Source organism: Oncorhynchus tshawytscha, linkage group LG25 (genome assembly GCF_018296145.1).
Source record: "Oncorhynchus tshawytscha isolate Ot180627B linkage group LG25, Otsh_v2.0, whole genome shotgun sequence".
Taxonomy (NCBI): domain Eukaryota; kingdom Metazoa; phylum Chordata; class Actinopteri; order Salmoniformes; family Salmonidae; genus Oncorhynchus; species Oncorhynchus tshawytscha.
This window is the reverse complement of record NC_056453.1, coordinates 39608430-39622968: the sequence shown is the minus strand read 5'-3', so window position 1 is coordinate 39622968 and position 14539 is coordinate 39608430. Positions and strand designations below refer to the sequence as shown.

The following is a 14539-nucleotide window of genomic DNA, read 5'->3' as shown; positions in this document are numbered from 1 at the left end:
CACAGCTCTCTCTGTCACAGCTCTCTCTGTCACAGCTCTCTCTGTCACAGCTCTCTCTGTCACAGCTCTCTCTGTCACAGCTCTCTCTGTCCAGGCTCTCTCTGTCCAGGCTCTCTCTGTCACGGCTCTCTCTGTCACGGCTCTCTCTGTCACGGCTCTCTGTCACGGCTCTCTCTGTCACGGCTCTCTCTGTCCAGGCTCTCTCTGTCCAAGCTCTCTCTGTCACAGCTCTCTCTGTCCAAGCTCTCTCTGTCACAGCTCTCTCTGTCCAAGCTCTCTGTGTCACAGCTCTCTCTGTCCAAGCTCTCTCTGTCCAAGCTCTCTCTGTCACAGCTCTCTCTGTCACAGCTCTCTCTGTCACAGCTCTCTCTGTCCAAGCTCTCTCTGTCACAGCTCTCTCTGTCCAAGCTCTCTCTGTCACAGCTCTCTCTGTCACAGCTCTCTCTGTCACAGCTCTCTCTGTCCAGGCTCTCTCTCACAGCTCTCTCTGTCACAGCTCTCTCTGTCCAGGCTCTCTCTGTCCAAGCTCTCTCTGTCCAAGCTCTCTCTGTCCAAGCTCTCTCTGTCCAAGCTCTCTCTGTCCAAGCTCTCTCTGTCACAGCTCTCTCTGTCACAGCTCTCTCTGTCACAGCTCTCTCTGTCCAGGCACTCTCTGTCCAGGCACTCTCTGTCCAGGCACTCTCTGTCCAGGCACTCTCTGTCCAGGCACTCTCTGTCCAGGCACTCTCTGTCCAGGCACTCTCTGTCCAGGCTCTCTCTGTCCAGGCACTCTCTGTCCAGGCACTCTCTGTCCAGGCACTCTCTGTCCAGGCACTCTCTGTCCAGGCACTCTCTGTCCAGGCACTCTCTGTCCAGGCTCTCTCTGTCCAGGCTCTCTCTGTCCAGGCACTCTCTGTCCAGGCACTCTCTGTCCAGGCACTCTCTGTCCAGGCACTCTCTGTCCAGGCACTCTCTGTCCAGGCACTCTCTGTCCAGGCTCTCTCTGTCCAGGCTCTCTCTGTCCAGGCTCTCTCTGTCCAGGCTCTCTCTGTCCAGGCACTCTCTGTCCAGGCACTCTCTGTCCAGGCACTCTCTGTCCAGGCACTCTCTGTCCAGGCACTCTCTGTCCAGGCACTCTCTGTCCAGGCACTCTCTGTCCAGGCACTCTCTGTCCAGGCACTCTCTGTCCAGGCACTCTCTGTCCAGGCACTCTCTGTCCAGGCACTCTCTGTCCAGGCACTCTCTGTCCAGGCACTCTCTGTCCAGGCACTCTCTGTCCAGGCACTCTCTGTCCAGGCTCTCTCTGTCCAGGCTCTCTCTGTCCAGGCACTCTCTGTCCAGGCACTCTCTGTCACGGCTCTCTCTGTCACGGCTCTCTACCCTCTGCTGATATGAATAAAACATGGCCCACTGTCTCCTTTGTGACCTCAGCACTGTCCCATTTTGACAATCTTGAATTCTTCACATGACCCGTTGTGCAGTGAACTATGGTTTGTACCATGTTTAGTTAACCAAACAATCATTGTTCTACGTTTTATGGAGTGTAACAATAACAGTAAAATGGAATTGCTGCTAGACTATGCTTGAAGGTCACCTCGGTGTTCTTCTCTTCCCCAGGACACAGCGGAGGACATACAGTCCATAGACAGCTGTGAGTACATCTGGGAGGCAGGAGTGGGGTTCGCTCAGTCCCCCCCACTCAACTACACCCACGACCTCAACAGGTGAGACCCCAGGGAAGATGGAGAAGGGGGAGGCATCCCTGAATTACTAGATCTACTTGTGTAGGATAGGTATAATCAATATGGCGACAATTCCACTTGGTTCATCGGGGGCAAGATGAAACTCTCACCATGTTACCCAGACCTATCCAGCCCTCTGAGATCTACACAAGTGCCTGGAGGGGGCTCGGAGTTGATTTTAGAGATTATATTTCATATTTTTCTCTCCACTGTCTTGGTCAGGACGGAGCTGCTGAAGCTGCTGTTGACCTGTTTCTCTGAGGCCATGTACCTGCCCCCCTCTGCTGACAACATCCTCAACCCCTGGGTTACCTTCTTCTGCGCTACAGACAACCGGTAACACACACACACACACACAGACACACTTTATGACTGAAGATTTGGTCTGAAGAGTGTGTTACACTAATCCTAACCTCTTTCTCCTCCTCCCAGACATGCCCTGCCTCTCTTCACGTCTCTCCTCAACGTGGTGTGTGCCTATGACGCAGTGGGTTACGGTATCCCTTACAATCACCTGATGTTCTCTGACTACCGAGAGGTGTTGGTGGAGCATGCTGTCCAGGTCCTCATAGTGACTCTGGAGCACGAGGCCGGGCCAGCCGCAGCACAACACAGCCTGGACCATTCCGCCTCCGCCATGGAGGACATGGAGGTAAAAAAGAGAGAGAGAGCCTGCTTCTCAAATCCCCTTCTTGTGGAGATCTGAGAGAACTGGATAGGAATAAGCAACATGGTGGTAGTTCCATCTTGCCTCTGGCCATGTGGAATTGTTGGTTGTTGTATCTGTTATCATAATGTTTCTCTTCCTTGTGTTCTCAGCCTGTGGGACCAGACAACCTGTTTGTAAACTACCTGTCCAGGATCCATAGGGAGGAGGTAAGACACTAACGTACACTGTTCAAACGGTCAATCCAGAACCACATGACTCTGGGTCCATCAGATATCCTTTTTGAAAACCATTTAAGTCGCAGTACATTTGAAGGGAGAGTTTGTTGTTGTTGTCTTTCTCCAGGACTTCAGCTTCATCCTGAAGGGGCTGGCCAGACTGATGACCAACCCTCTGATCCAGACCTACCTGCCCAACTCAGCCAAGAAGATCCGGTTCCACCAGGAGCTACTGGTGCTCTTCTGGAAGCTCTGTGACTTCAACAAGGTTCGGACTGGAGCCCTAGTACCTGCATCCCATCATTCCTACATTATAGGATACAACAGTGCTGTATTACCCTTTACTAGGACCGTATTATCTCCTCACCGGGAGTCATGGTGACCATATTACCTCCTCACTGGGAGTCATGGTGACCGTATTACCTCCTCACCGGGAGTCATGGTGACCGTATTACCTCCTCACCGGGAGTCATGGTGACCGTATTACCTCCTCACCGGGAGTCATGGTGACCGTATTACCTCCTCACCGGGAGTCATGGTGACCGTATTACCTCCTCACCGGGAGTCATGGTGACCGTATTACCTCCTCACCGGGAGTCATGGTGACCGTATTACCTCCTCACCGGGAGTCATGGTGACCGTATTACCTCCTCACCGGGAGTCATGGTGACCGTATTACCTCCTCACCGGGCGTCATGGTGACCGTATACCTCCTCACCGGGCGTCATGGTGACCGTCCTCACACCGGGCGTCATGGTGACCGTATTACCTCCTCACCGGGAGTCATGGTGACCGTATTACCTCCTCACCGGGAGTCATGGTGACCGTATTACCTCCTCACCGGGAGTCATGGTGACCGTATTACCTCCTCACCGGGAGTCATGGTGACCGTATTACCTCCTCACCGGGAGTCATGGTGACCGTATGGTGACCGTATTACCTCCTTACCTCCTCACATGCATATACACTGCTCAAAAAATAAAGGGAACACTAAAATAACACATCCTAGATCTGAATGAATGAAATATTCTTATTAAATACTTTTTTCTTTACATAGTTGAATGTGCTGACAACAAAATCACACAAAAATGATCAATGGAAATCAAATTGATCAACCCATGGAGGTCTGGATTTGGAGTCACACTCAAAATTAAAGTGGAAAACCACACTACAGGCTGGTCCAACTTTGATGTAATGCCCTTAAAACAAGTCCAAATGAGGCTCAGTAATGTGTGTGGCCTCCATGTGCCTGTATGACCTCCCTACAACGCCTGGGCATGCTCCTGATGAGGTGGTGGATGGTCTCCTGAGGGATCTCCTCCCAGACCTGGACTAAAGCATCCGCCAACTCCTGGACAGTCTGTGGTGCAACGTGGCATTGGTGGATGGAGCGAGACATGATGTCCCAGATGTGCTCAATTGGATTCATGTCTGGGGAACGAGGAACTGCTGACACACTCCAGCCACATGAGGTCTAGCATTGTCTTGCATTAGGAGGAACCCAGGGCCAACCGGACCAGCATATGGTCTCACAAGGAGTCTGAGGATCTCATCTCGGTACCTAATGGCAGTCAGGCTACCTCTGGCGAGCACATGGAGGGCTGTGCGGCCCCCCAAAGAAATGCCACCCCACACCATGACTGACCCACCGCCAAACCGGTCATGCTGGAGGATGTTGCAGGCAGCAGAACGTTCTCCACGGCGTCTCCAGACTGTCACGTCTGTCACATGTGCTCAGTGTGAACCTGCTTTCATCTGTGAAGAGCACACGGCGCCAGTGGCGAATTTGCCGATCTTGGTGTTCTCTGGCAAATGCCAAACGTCCTGCACGGTGTTGGGCTGTAAGCACAACCCTCACCTGTGGACGTCGGGCCCTCATACCAACCTCATGGAGTCTGTTTCTGACCGTTTGAGCAGACACATGCACATTTGTGACCTGCTGGAGGTCATTTTGCAGGGCTCTGGCAGTGCTCCTCCTTGCACAAAGGCGGAGGTAACGGTCCTGCTGCTGGGTTGTTGCCCTCCTACGGATGTACTGGCCTGTCTCCTGGTAGCGCCTGGACACTACGCTGACAGACACAGCAAACCTTCTTGCCACAGCTCGCATTGATGTGCCATCCTGGATGAGCTGCACTACCTGAGCCACTTGTGTGGGTTGTAGACTACGTCTCATGCTACCACTAGAGTGAAAGCACCGCCAGCATTCAAGTGACCAAAACATCAGCCAGGAAGCATAGGAACTGAGAAGTGGTCTGTGGTTACCACCTGCAGAATCACTCCTTTATTGGGGGTGTCTTGCTAATTGCCTATAATTTCCACCTGTTGACTATTCCATTTGCACAACAGCAGGTGACATTTATTGTCAATCAGTGATGCTTCCTAAGTGGACAGTTTGATTTCACAGAAGTGCGATTGACTTGGAGTTACATTGTACATTATATTTATATATATATTATATTTATATATATATATTATATATATATATATATATATTTATATATATATATATATATATTTATATATATATATATATATATATATTTATATTTATATATATATATATATTTATATTTATATATATATTTATATTTATATATATATATATATTTATATTTATATATATATATATATTTATATTTATATATATATATATATATTTATATTTATATTTATATATATATATATATATATATATATATATATATATATATATATATATTATATATTTATATTATATATACATACATACATACATACATACATACATACATATATACATGAGCCCAAGCCTGGGGAGAAAAAAAATACTGAATTAAAATAAGGATTGTGCCTTTCTACAATACATAGCCTACCACATATTACGTATGGCAAAACATTTTTTAAGATGTCTGATTTTTACCTCTAGCGACGAGCAGTCCCGTATCCGGGAGCGTAATTATAGCCTCAAGCTCATTACCATAACGCAACGTTAACTATTCATGAAAATCGCAAATGAAATGAAATAAATATATTGGCTCACAAGCTTAGCCTTTTGTTAACAACACTGTCATTTCAGATTTTCAAAATATGCTTTTCAACCATAGCTACACAAGCATTTGTGTAAGAGTATTGATAGCTAGCATAGCATTAAGCCTAGCATTCAGCAGCCAACATTTTCACAAGAAAAGCATTCAAATAAAATCATTTACCTTTGAAGAACTTCGGATGTTTTCAATGAGGAGACTCTCAGTTAGATAGTAAATGTTCAGTTTTTCCAAAAAGATTATTTGTGTAGGAGAAATCGCTCCGTTTTGTTCATCACGTTTGGCCAAGAAAAAAAACAGAAAATTCAGTCATTACAACGTCAAACTTTTTTCCAAATGAACTCCATAATATCGACAGAAACATGGCAAACTTTGTTTAGAATCAATCCTCAAGGTGTTTTTCACATATCTATTCGATGATAAGTCATTCCTGGCAGTTGGGTTTCTCCTCTGAAGGAAATGGAAAAATACACGCAGGTGGAGATTACGCAATAATTGCAACGGAGGACACCAAGCGAGCACCTGGTAAATGTAGTCTCTTATGGTCAATCTTCCAATGATATGCCTACAAATACGTCACAATGGTGTAGACACCTTGGGGAAACGACAGAAAGTGGAAGCTCATTCCTTGCGCATTCACAGCCATATAAGGAGACATTGGAACACAGTGCTTTCAAAATCTGGGGCATTTCCTGTTTGAAATTTCATCTTAGTTTCGCCTGTAGCATCAGTTCTGTGGCACTTACAGATAATATCTTTGCAGATTTGGAAACGTCAGTGTTTTCTTTCCAAAGCTGTCAATTATATGCATAGTCAAGCATCTTTTCGTGACAAAATATCTTGTTTAAAACGGGAATGTTTTTTTATCCAATAATTAAGAGCGCCCCCTATGTCGAAGAAGTTAAGATTTCTTTGGTATGTGATTCGTCGAGTCTATTCTCCAAAATTAAACTAATTCTAGTAATCACCCTTGAGTGTAGACTGTATTATTTATTATACTGGATGGACTGGTTACGTTATGCTCCAAAATGTATATACATGAGTCTGGGAGAGAACATATAGCCCTAAGCCATGCTTTTTGTTCATTGATTGTGCATTGCAGCTTACAGAGTCCGCCTACAATTATAATTAATTTGTATTTGATTTTGAATAGCCTTGAATAGCTTCTATTTTCATATAGGCTGGCACATTACCTTTAGCTACAGAATATGTCACCACAGTGAGTTTCCATCTCCTCCTCTCTCCCCGTCATTCCTTTCTTGAGCACACAGAGTGACGGGCTGTCACCGGTTTTAATTAAATATATTTTGTTGTGAAAACTATCAATGTTCCCAAACAGATTTCACTTAATTAACCACTGGATAGCTGCAGGAACAAGGTTGGAGGGGATACCGAATTTGGGTGGAATAAATAAACTAAATACTAACTAACTAACAAAAAAATAAAATAAACCTGTCGAGTAGGAAGAGTCTGCATGCTCCTCAAACAGTGGTTGGTTGATGCTTGGAGTGAAATAAGCGGAGTAGCCTACCTGGCATGATTTGAAAAAACGAACCAACAGGAAAGCGGTGTCGTGTCTTTGCTATGGATTCAATTATATGACATGCTATTTTATAAAATCTATTCTCTGTAATTAATATTACCTGATTAAACTAGTCATGTAAATGTAATTAACTAGGAAGTCGGGGCACCACGGAAGAATGTTTATAGAGCTGTTGTCTTCTGAATGAATGAACTCTTAAAGACCTGGTAACCTTTTATATCAATAGCAGTCAATTATTAATCGTCACCTTATTCAGTCTCATCTGGACATCGTAAAATTCACGGACCCTGGCTAACAAGTTGACTCAGCAGTACAACATTTGGTTTAATTATTTATTTACTAAATAATCACACAGAATTACATATACACAGGATGGATCATACATTAACTACTATTTATGTCATAAGAAAATGTCCCTAGTGGACGAAACCGATATGATGGCTGGTTACACAAAGAAAGGGTGTTGGGTTTGAAAGAAAGAGCGGGAAGACTGAGGAACAAAAGGATTGTGTCTCTATCGGACCTTATGAAGCTACGCTATCGTAAATACAGAATCTTATGCATTCTAAATAACCGCCCTTTCGGAAAAGGAAAATACAAGAAATATATTTACTCTGAGCTGCGCTTCAATAGATTGGTCGAAGATGGAAGGCTGGGTTGTCCTTTGAAGAATATTTCTGGGCGGATACGTTGTAGTACTCTGTCGTCGTGTGGTAGAACGGGTACATTGTAGTACTCTGTCGTCGTGTGGTAGAACGGGTACGTTGTAGTACTCTGTCGTCGTGTGGTAGAACGGGTACGTTGTAGTACTCTGTCGTCGTGTGGTAGAACGGGTACGTTGTAGTACTCTGTCGTCGTGTGGTAGCACGGGTACGTTGTAGTACTCTGTCGTCGTGTGGTAGAACGGGTACGTTGTAGTACTCTGTCGTCGTGTGGTAGAACGGGTACGTTGTAGTACTCTGTCGTCGTGTGGTAGAACGGGTACGTTGTAGTACTCTGTCGTCGTGTGGTAGAACGGGTACGTTGTAGTACTCTGTCGTACGTGTGGTAGAACGGGTACGTTGTAGTACTCTGTCGTCGTGTGGTAGAACGGGTACGTTGTAGTACTCTGTCGTCGTGTGGTAGAACGGGTACGTTGTAGTACTCTGTCGTCGTGTGGTAGAACGGGTACGTTGTAGTACTCTGTCGTCGTGTGGTAGAACGGGTACGTTGTAGTACTCTGTCGTCGTGTGGTAGAACGGGTACGTTGTAGTACTCTGTCGTCGTGTGGTAGAACGGGTACGTTGCAGTACCCTGTCGCTCTGAAGAGATTATCCGTCCTTTCCTAGGCCACGCACATTTACAGCTGTTGCTGATAAGGATGTAGGGATCTAGGATGTATCACTTCTTTAGTGAATAAGATTTCAGAGTTCATAACAAGTTGCCATACTATAAGTTCCATGCTATATTCTGGCTGGTATAGTTGAAATTCATCCTTCCAGCGCCAGTGGCGATCGTCACCTCCACGTTGAAATTCACCCTCTTAAACGTATGGACATCAGTCCTCACGTCATAGGGAACACAATGTTAGGTTGTAGTCGTTCAACCATTTGCAACCAGAGCTCACGCTGCGATTGGCTTAGCCCGCCGTGAATTGGTTCACGTGGGCGTGGCCACTGAGTGAGCATATTTTACTTATGAAAACAATTCTCTGATATTAAAAGTACTTTTAGTTTTAATCTTTTCACAAATAGTTTCATATTTAAGCATTCAGATTGCACTACAATTCCATATGAATCTGATGACTAGAATGTTTAGACTTTCCAAGATACAATTTATGTCGTCCTATCATCAGATATAATGTCCCAGACAACAACTGATCTGACATCATATTCTTTTTAAGTACCAACGGACACTTTCAACTGGTTCGATTACCGAAATATTGTTCCGTTCCCCACCTTTTGACGTTACCAGACTCTCTATGTTAACACAAAGGGGTTTCCTGTAGAGCGAGAAAAGGGGTAAAGGTATTTATGGGGGTCATAAACCTCACCAACAGGGCAACGTCATGACAGCGACCTCCATTCGCCACTCGAGTCAAACCCCGATCCCTCTTCTTGCCCATTTGATAATGGGCCATTCAAAATCGAAACAAATTTTACATACAAAAACCTTCAAATTAGTGGATTCAGCTATTTCAGGCACACCCATTGCTGACAGGTGTATACAATCGAGCCCACATAGAACACTGAGAGGATCGTCTGTAGAACGCTGAGAGGGTCGTCTGCAGGCCGCTGAGAGGGTCGTCTGCAGGCCGCTGAGAGGGTCGTCTGTAGGCCGCTGAGAGGGTCGTCTGTAGGCCGCTGAGAGGGTCGTCTGTAGGCCGCTGAGAGGGTCGTCTGTAGGCCGCTGAGAGGGTCGTCTGTAGGCCGCTGAGAGGGTCGTCTGTAGGCCGCTGAGAGGGTCGTCTGTAGGCCGCTGAGAGGGTCGTCTGTAGAACGCTGAGAGGGTCGTCTGTAGAACGCTGAGAGGGTCGTCTGTAGAACGCTGAGAGGGTCGTCTGTAGAATAATGTGGCCTATCACACCTATCCACCTCAATACTTCCTGCATCACATTGCTCTACCCTTCTGCCCTCAGACTGCCATCTGTTCATCTGTGTGCTTCGTACACGCCTCATTGCGTCGCACATTGATTATATCCTCCTCTCTCTCTGATGGGGAATGCACTGAGGAAATGCCTATAAGTGTTTACCTCCCAAATACAGATTTTATGTTTTAATGTGTTTCATCACCTGAGTGACATTTGCAGCTTCTTTAGAGAACACGTTGTAAAAAGATTGTGACAATGGTCTTGTTTTAACTTTGACAGCTATTGTCTGTGTTTGACCTCTGGGGGTCTGACATTTTTAAATACAGTATTGTTGTTCCTAACTGTTTCCACTAAGTACAAGTGAGAATATTCATATAATATTGAAGCTCACAATCTTGTTGCATTTGTTGATCTCGTTTAGCCTCCAAACTTGCTATTTTTTGTGTTTCAGAAGTTCCTGTTCTTCGTGTTGAAGAGCAGTGATGTTCTGGATGTCCTGGTGCCTATCCTGTTTTACCTGAATGATGCACGGGCTGACCAGTGTGAGTCACATGGAGGTGTGTGTGTGTGTGTGTGTGTGTGTGTGTGTGTGTTTCATCTTCTTATGTGTACTCTGTGTGTATGTGTGTGCAGCTCGTGTGGGCCTGCTACACATCGGTGTGTTTATCCTGCTGCTGCTGAGTGGAGAGAGGAACTTTGGTGTGCGTTTGAATAAACCCTACTCTGTACGAGTCCCCATGGACATCCCTGTGTTCACTGGAACTCATGCTGACCTGCTCATAGTGGTGAGGAGAGCTGTCTGAGTGACGTCTCAATGCTTCCCTGGATGCCGAGGGTGGATGGGAGGGGGAGAGGATGGATGGGAGGGGGGGGAGAGGATGGATGGGAGGGGAGGGTGGATGGATGGGAGGTGAGGGAGGGAGAGGATGGAGGGGAGGGAGGGAGAGGATGGAGGGGAGGGAGGGAGAGGATGGAGGGGAGGGAGGGAGGGATGGAGGGAGGAGGGAGGGAGGATGAGAGGATGGAGGGAGGGAGGGAGGGAGAGGATGGATGGGAGGAGGGAGGGAGAGAGGATGGATGGATGGGAGGGAGGGAGGAGGGGGGGAGAGAGAGGATGGATGGATGGGAGGGATGAATGGGAGAGGGGAGGGATGGAGAGAGGATGGATGGGAGGAGGGGATGGATGGATGGGAGGGAGAGGGAGGGAGGGAGGGAGGATGGATGGATGGATGGATGGATGGATGGATGGGAGGGAGAGAGTGGATGGATGGGAGGGAGAGAGGTGGATGGATGGGAGGGGAGAGGGATGGATGGGAGGGGGAGAGGGTGGATGGAGGGAGAGAGGGTGGATGTGGATGGATGGATGGGAGGGAGGGAGAGAGGATGGTGGATGGATGGATGGGAGGGAGAGAGGGTGGATGGATGGATGGGAGGGAGAGAGGGTGATGATGGATGGATGGGAGGGAGAGAGGGTGGATGGATGGATGGGAGGGAGAGAGGGTGGATGGATGGATGGGAGGGAGAGGAGGGTGGATGGATGGATGGGGAGGGAGAGAGGGATGGATGGATGGATGGAGGGAGGGGAGGAGTGGATGGATGGATGGAGGGAGAGGGGATGGAGGGATGGATGGATGGATGGATGGATGGGAGGGAGAGAGGGTGGATGGATGGGAGGGAGAGAGGATGGATGGATGGGAGGGAGAGAGGGTGGATGGATGGGAGGGAGAGAGGGTGGATGGATGGGAGGGAGAGAGGGTGGATGGATGGGAGGGAGAGAGGGTGGATGGATGGGAGGGAGAGAGGATGGATGGATGGGAGGGGGAGGGGTGGATGGAGGGAGGGGATGGATGGATGGGAGGGAGGGAGAGAGGGTGGATGGATGGATGGGAGGGAGGGAGAGAGGGTGGATGGATGGATGGGAGGGAGGGAGAGGGGGATGGATGGATGGGAGGGAGGGAGAGAGGGTGGATGGATGGATGGGAGGAGGGGGAGGAGGGAGAGAGGGGATGGATGGATGGGAGGGAGAGAGGGTGGATGGATGGATGGGAGGGAGAGAGGGTGGATGGATGGATGGGAGGGAGAGAGGGTGGATGGATGGATGGGAGGGAGAGAGGGTGGATGGATGGATGGGAGGGAGAGAGGGTGGATGGATGGATGGGAGGGAGAGAGGGTGGATGGATGGATGGATGGGAGGGGGAGAGTGGATGGATGGGAGGGAGAGGGGTGGATGGATGGATGGATGGATGGGAGGGAGGAGAGAGGGTGGATGGATGGGAGGGAGAGAGGGTGGATGGATGGGAGGGAGAGAGGGTGGATGGATGGGAGGGAGAGAGGATGGATGGAGGGAGGGAGAGAGGGTGGATGGATGGGAGGGAGAGAGGATGGATGGATGGGAGGGAGAGAGGGTGGATGGATGGATGGGAGGGAGGGAGAGAGGGTGGATGGATGGATGGGAGGGAGGGAGAGAGGGTGGATGGATGGATGGGAGGGAGGGAGAGAGGGTGGATGGATGGATGGGAGGGAGGGAGAGAGGGTGGATGGATGGATGGGAGGGAGGGAGAGAGGGTGGATGGATGGATGGGAGGGAGGGAGAGAGGGTGGATGGATGGATGGATGGGGGTGGAGGGAGGGAGAGAGGGTGGATGGATGGATGGGAGGGAGGGAGAGAGGGTGGATGGATGGATGGGAGGGAGGGAGAGAGGGTGGATGGATGGATGGGAGGGAGGGAGAGAGGGTGGATGGATGGATGGGAGGGAGGGAGAGAGGGTGGATGGATGGATGGGAGGGAGGGAGAGAGGGTGGATGGATGGATGGGAGGGAGAGAGGGTGGATGTATGGATGGGAGGGAGAGAGGGTGGATGGATGGATGGGAGGGAGAGAGGGTGGATGGATGGGAGGGAGAGAGGATGGATGGATGGGATGGATGGATGGATGGATGGATGGATGGGAGGGAGAGAGGGTGGATGGATGGGAGGGGAGGGATGGAGAGAGGATGGATGGATGGGAGGGAGAGAGATGGATGGATGGATGGGAGGGAGGGAGGGAGAGGGATGGAGGGAGGGAGGGAGGGAGGGAGAGAGAGAGGTTGGATGGATGGATGGATGGGATGGAGAGAGGATGGATGGGATGGATGGATGGATGGATGGATGGATGGATGGATGGGAGGGGAGAGTGGATGGGAGGGAGAGGGGTGGATGGGAGAGAGAGAGGGTGGATGGATGGGAGGGAGAGAGAGAGGGTGGATGGATGGGAGGGAGAGAGGGCATGGATGGGAGGGAGAGAGGATGGATGGATGGGAGGGAGAGAGGATGGATGGATGGATGGATGGATGGATGGATGGGATGGATGGATGGATGGGAGGGAGAGGGGATGGATGGATGGATGGGAGGGAGAGGGGGTGGATGGGAGGGAGAGAGGGTGGATGGATGGGAGGGAGAGAGAGGGTGGATGGGAGGGAGAGAGGATGGATGGGAGGGGGAGAGTGGATGGGAGGGAGAGGGGTGGATGGGAGGGAGAGAGGGTGGATGGGAGGGAGAGAGGGTGGATGGATGGGAGGGAGAGAGGGTGCATGGATGGGAGGGAGGGAGGATGGATGGATGGATGGAAGGGAGAGAGGGGATGGATGGGAGGGAGGGAGGATGGATGGATGGATGGGAGGGAGGATGGATGGATGGATGGAAGGAGAGAGGGTGGATGGGAGGGGGAGAGTGGATGGGAGGGAGAGGGGGTGGATGGATGGGAGGGAGGAGGATGGATGGATGGGAGGGAGAGAGGGTGGATGGATGGGAGGGAGAGAGGATGGATGGATGGATGGATGGGAGGGTGAGGGGTGGATGGATGGGAGGGAGAGGGTGGATGGATGGGAGGGAGAGGGTGGATGGATGGGAGGGAGAGGGGTGGATGGATGGGAGGGAGAGAGGGTGGATGGATGGATGGGGAGGGGAGGGGTGGATGGATGGGAGGGAGAGGGGGTGGATGGATGGGAGGGAGAGGGGTGGATGGATGGGAGGGAGATGGGAGGATGGATGGATGGGAGGGAGAGAGGGGAGGATGGATGGGAGGGAGGGAGGACTGGAGGGAGGGAGGATGGGAGGAGGGAGGGAGGGAGGGAGGATGGGTGGATGGATGGATGGGAGGGGGGAGAGTGGATGGATGGGAGGGGGAGAGTGAGGATGGATGGGAGGGGGAGAGTGAGGGTGGATGGGAGGGAGGGAGGGAGAGAGGGTGGATGGATGGATGGGAGGGAGAGAGGGTGGATGGATGGATGGATGGATGGATGGGAGAGGGGTGGATGGATGGATGGGAGGGTGGATGGGAGGGAGAGGGTGGATGGATGGGAGGGAGAGGGTGGATGGATGAGATGGTGGATGGATGGATGGATGGATGGATGGATGGATGGGAGGGAGAGAGGGTGGATGGATGGATGGGAGGGAGAGAGGGTGGATGGGAGGGGAGGGAGAGAGAATGGATGGATGGATGGGAGGGGAGAGTGGATGGGAGGGGGAGAGTGGATGGGGGGAGGGATGGGAGGGGGATAGAGTGGATGGATGGGAGGGGAGGGAGGGAGAGAGGATGGATGGATGGGAGGGGAGAGAGGATGGATGGATGGGAGGGGAGGGAGGGAGGATGGATGGGAGGGAGAGAGGGTGGATGGAGGGAGGGAGAGAGGATGGATGGATGGGAGGGGGAGAGTGGATGGGAGGGGGATAGAGTGGATGGATGGAGGGAGGGAGGGAGAGAGGATGGGAGGGAGGATGGATGGATGGGATGGGAGGGAGGGTGGATGGGATGGGAGGGA

At 50.2% G+C, this 14539-nt stretch overlaps 1 protein-coding gene across 4 annotated transcripts in view; it reads left to right on the top strand.

Annotated features, from left to right (window-relative positions):
- Positions 1–14539, top strand: part of LOC112236267 (protein HID1) — a 45126-nt gene that overhangs the window by 15712 nt on the left and 14875 nt on the right. For 2 of the 4 annotated variants that reach the window (XM_042305744.1, XM_042305743.1), the window contains exons 5-11: positions 1597–1703; positions 1944–2057; positions 2154–2373; positions 2541–2597; positions 2734–2874; positions 10193–10298; positions 10375–10526. In XM_042305744.1, coding sequence (XP_042161678.1) covers positions 1597–1703; positions 1944–2057; positions 2154–2373; positions 2541–2597; positions 2734–2874; positions 10193–10298; positions 10375–10526 — 897 coding nt within the window. The remainder of the gene's footprint in view (positions 1–1596; positions 1704–1943; positions 2058–2153; positions 2374–2540; positions 2598–2733; positions 2875–10192; positions 10299–10374; positions 10527–14539) is intronic. The other 2 variants (XM_042305745.1, XM_042305746.1) reach the window with 1 other exon arrangement.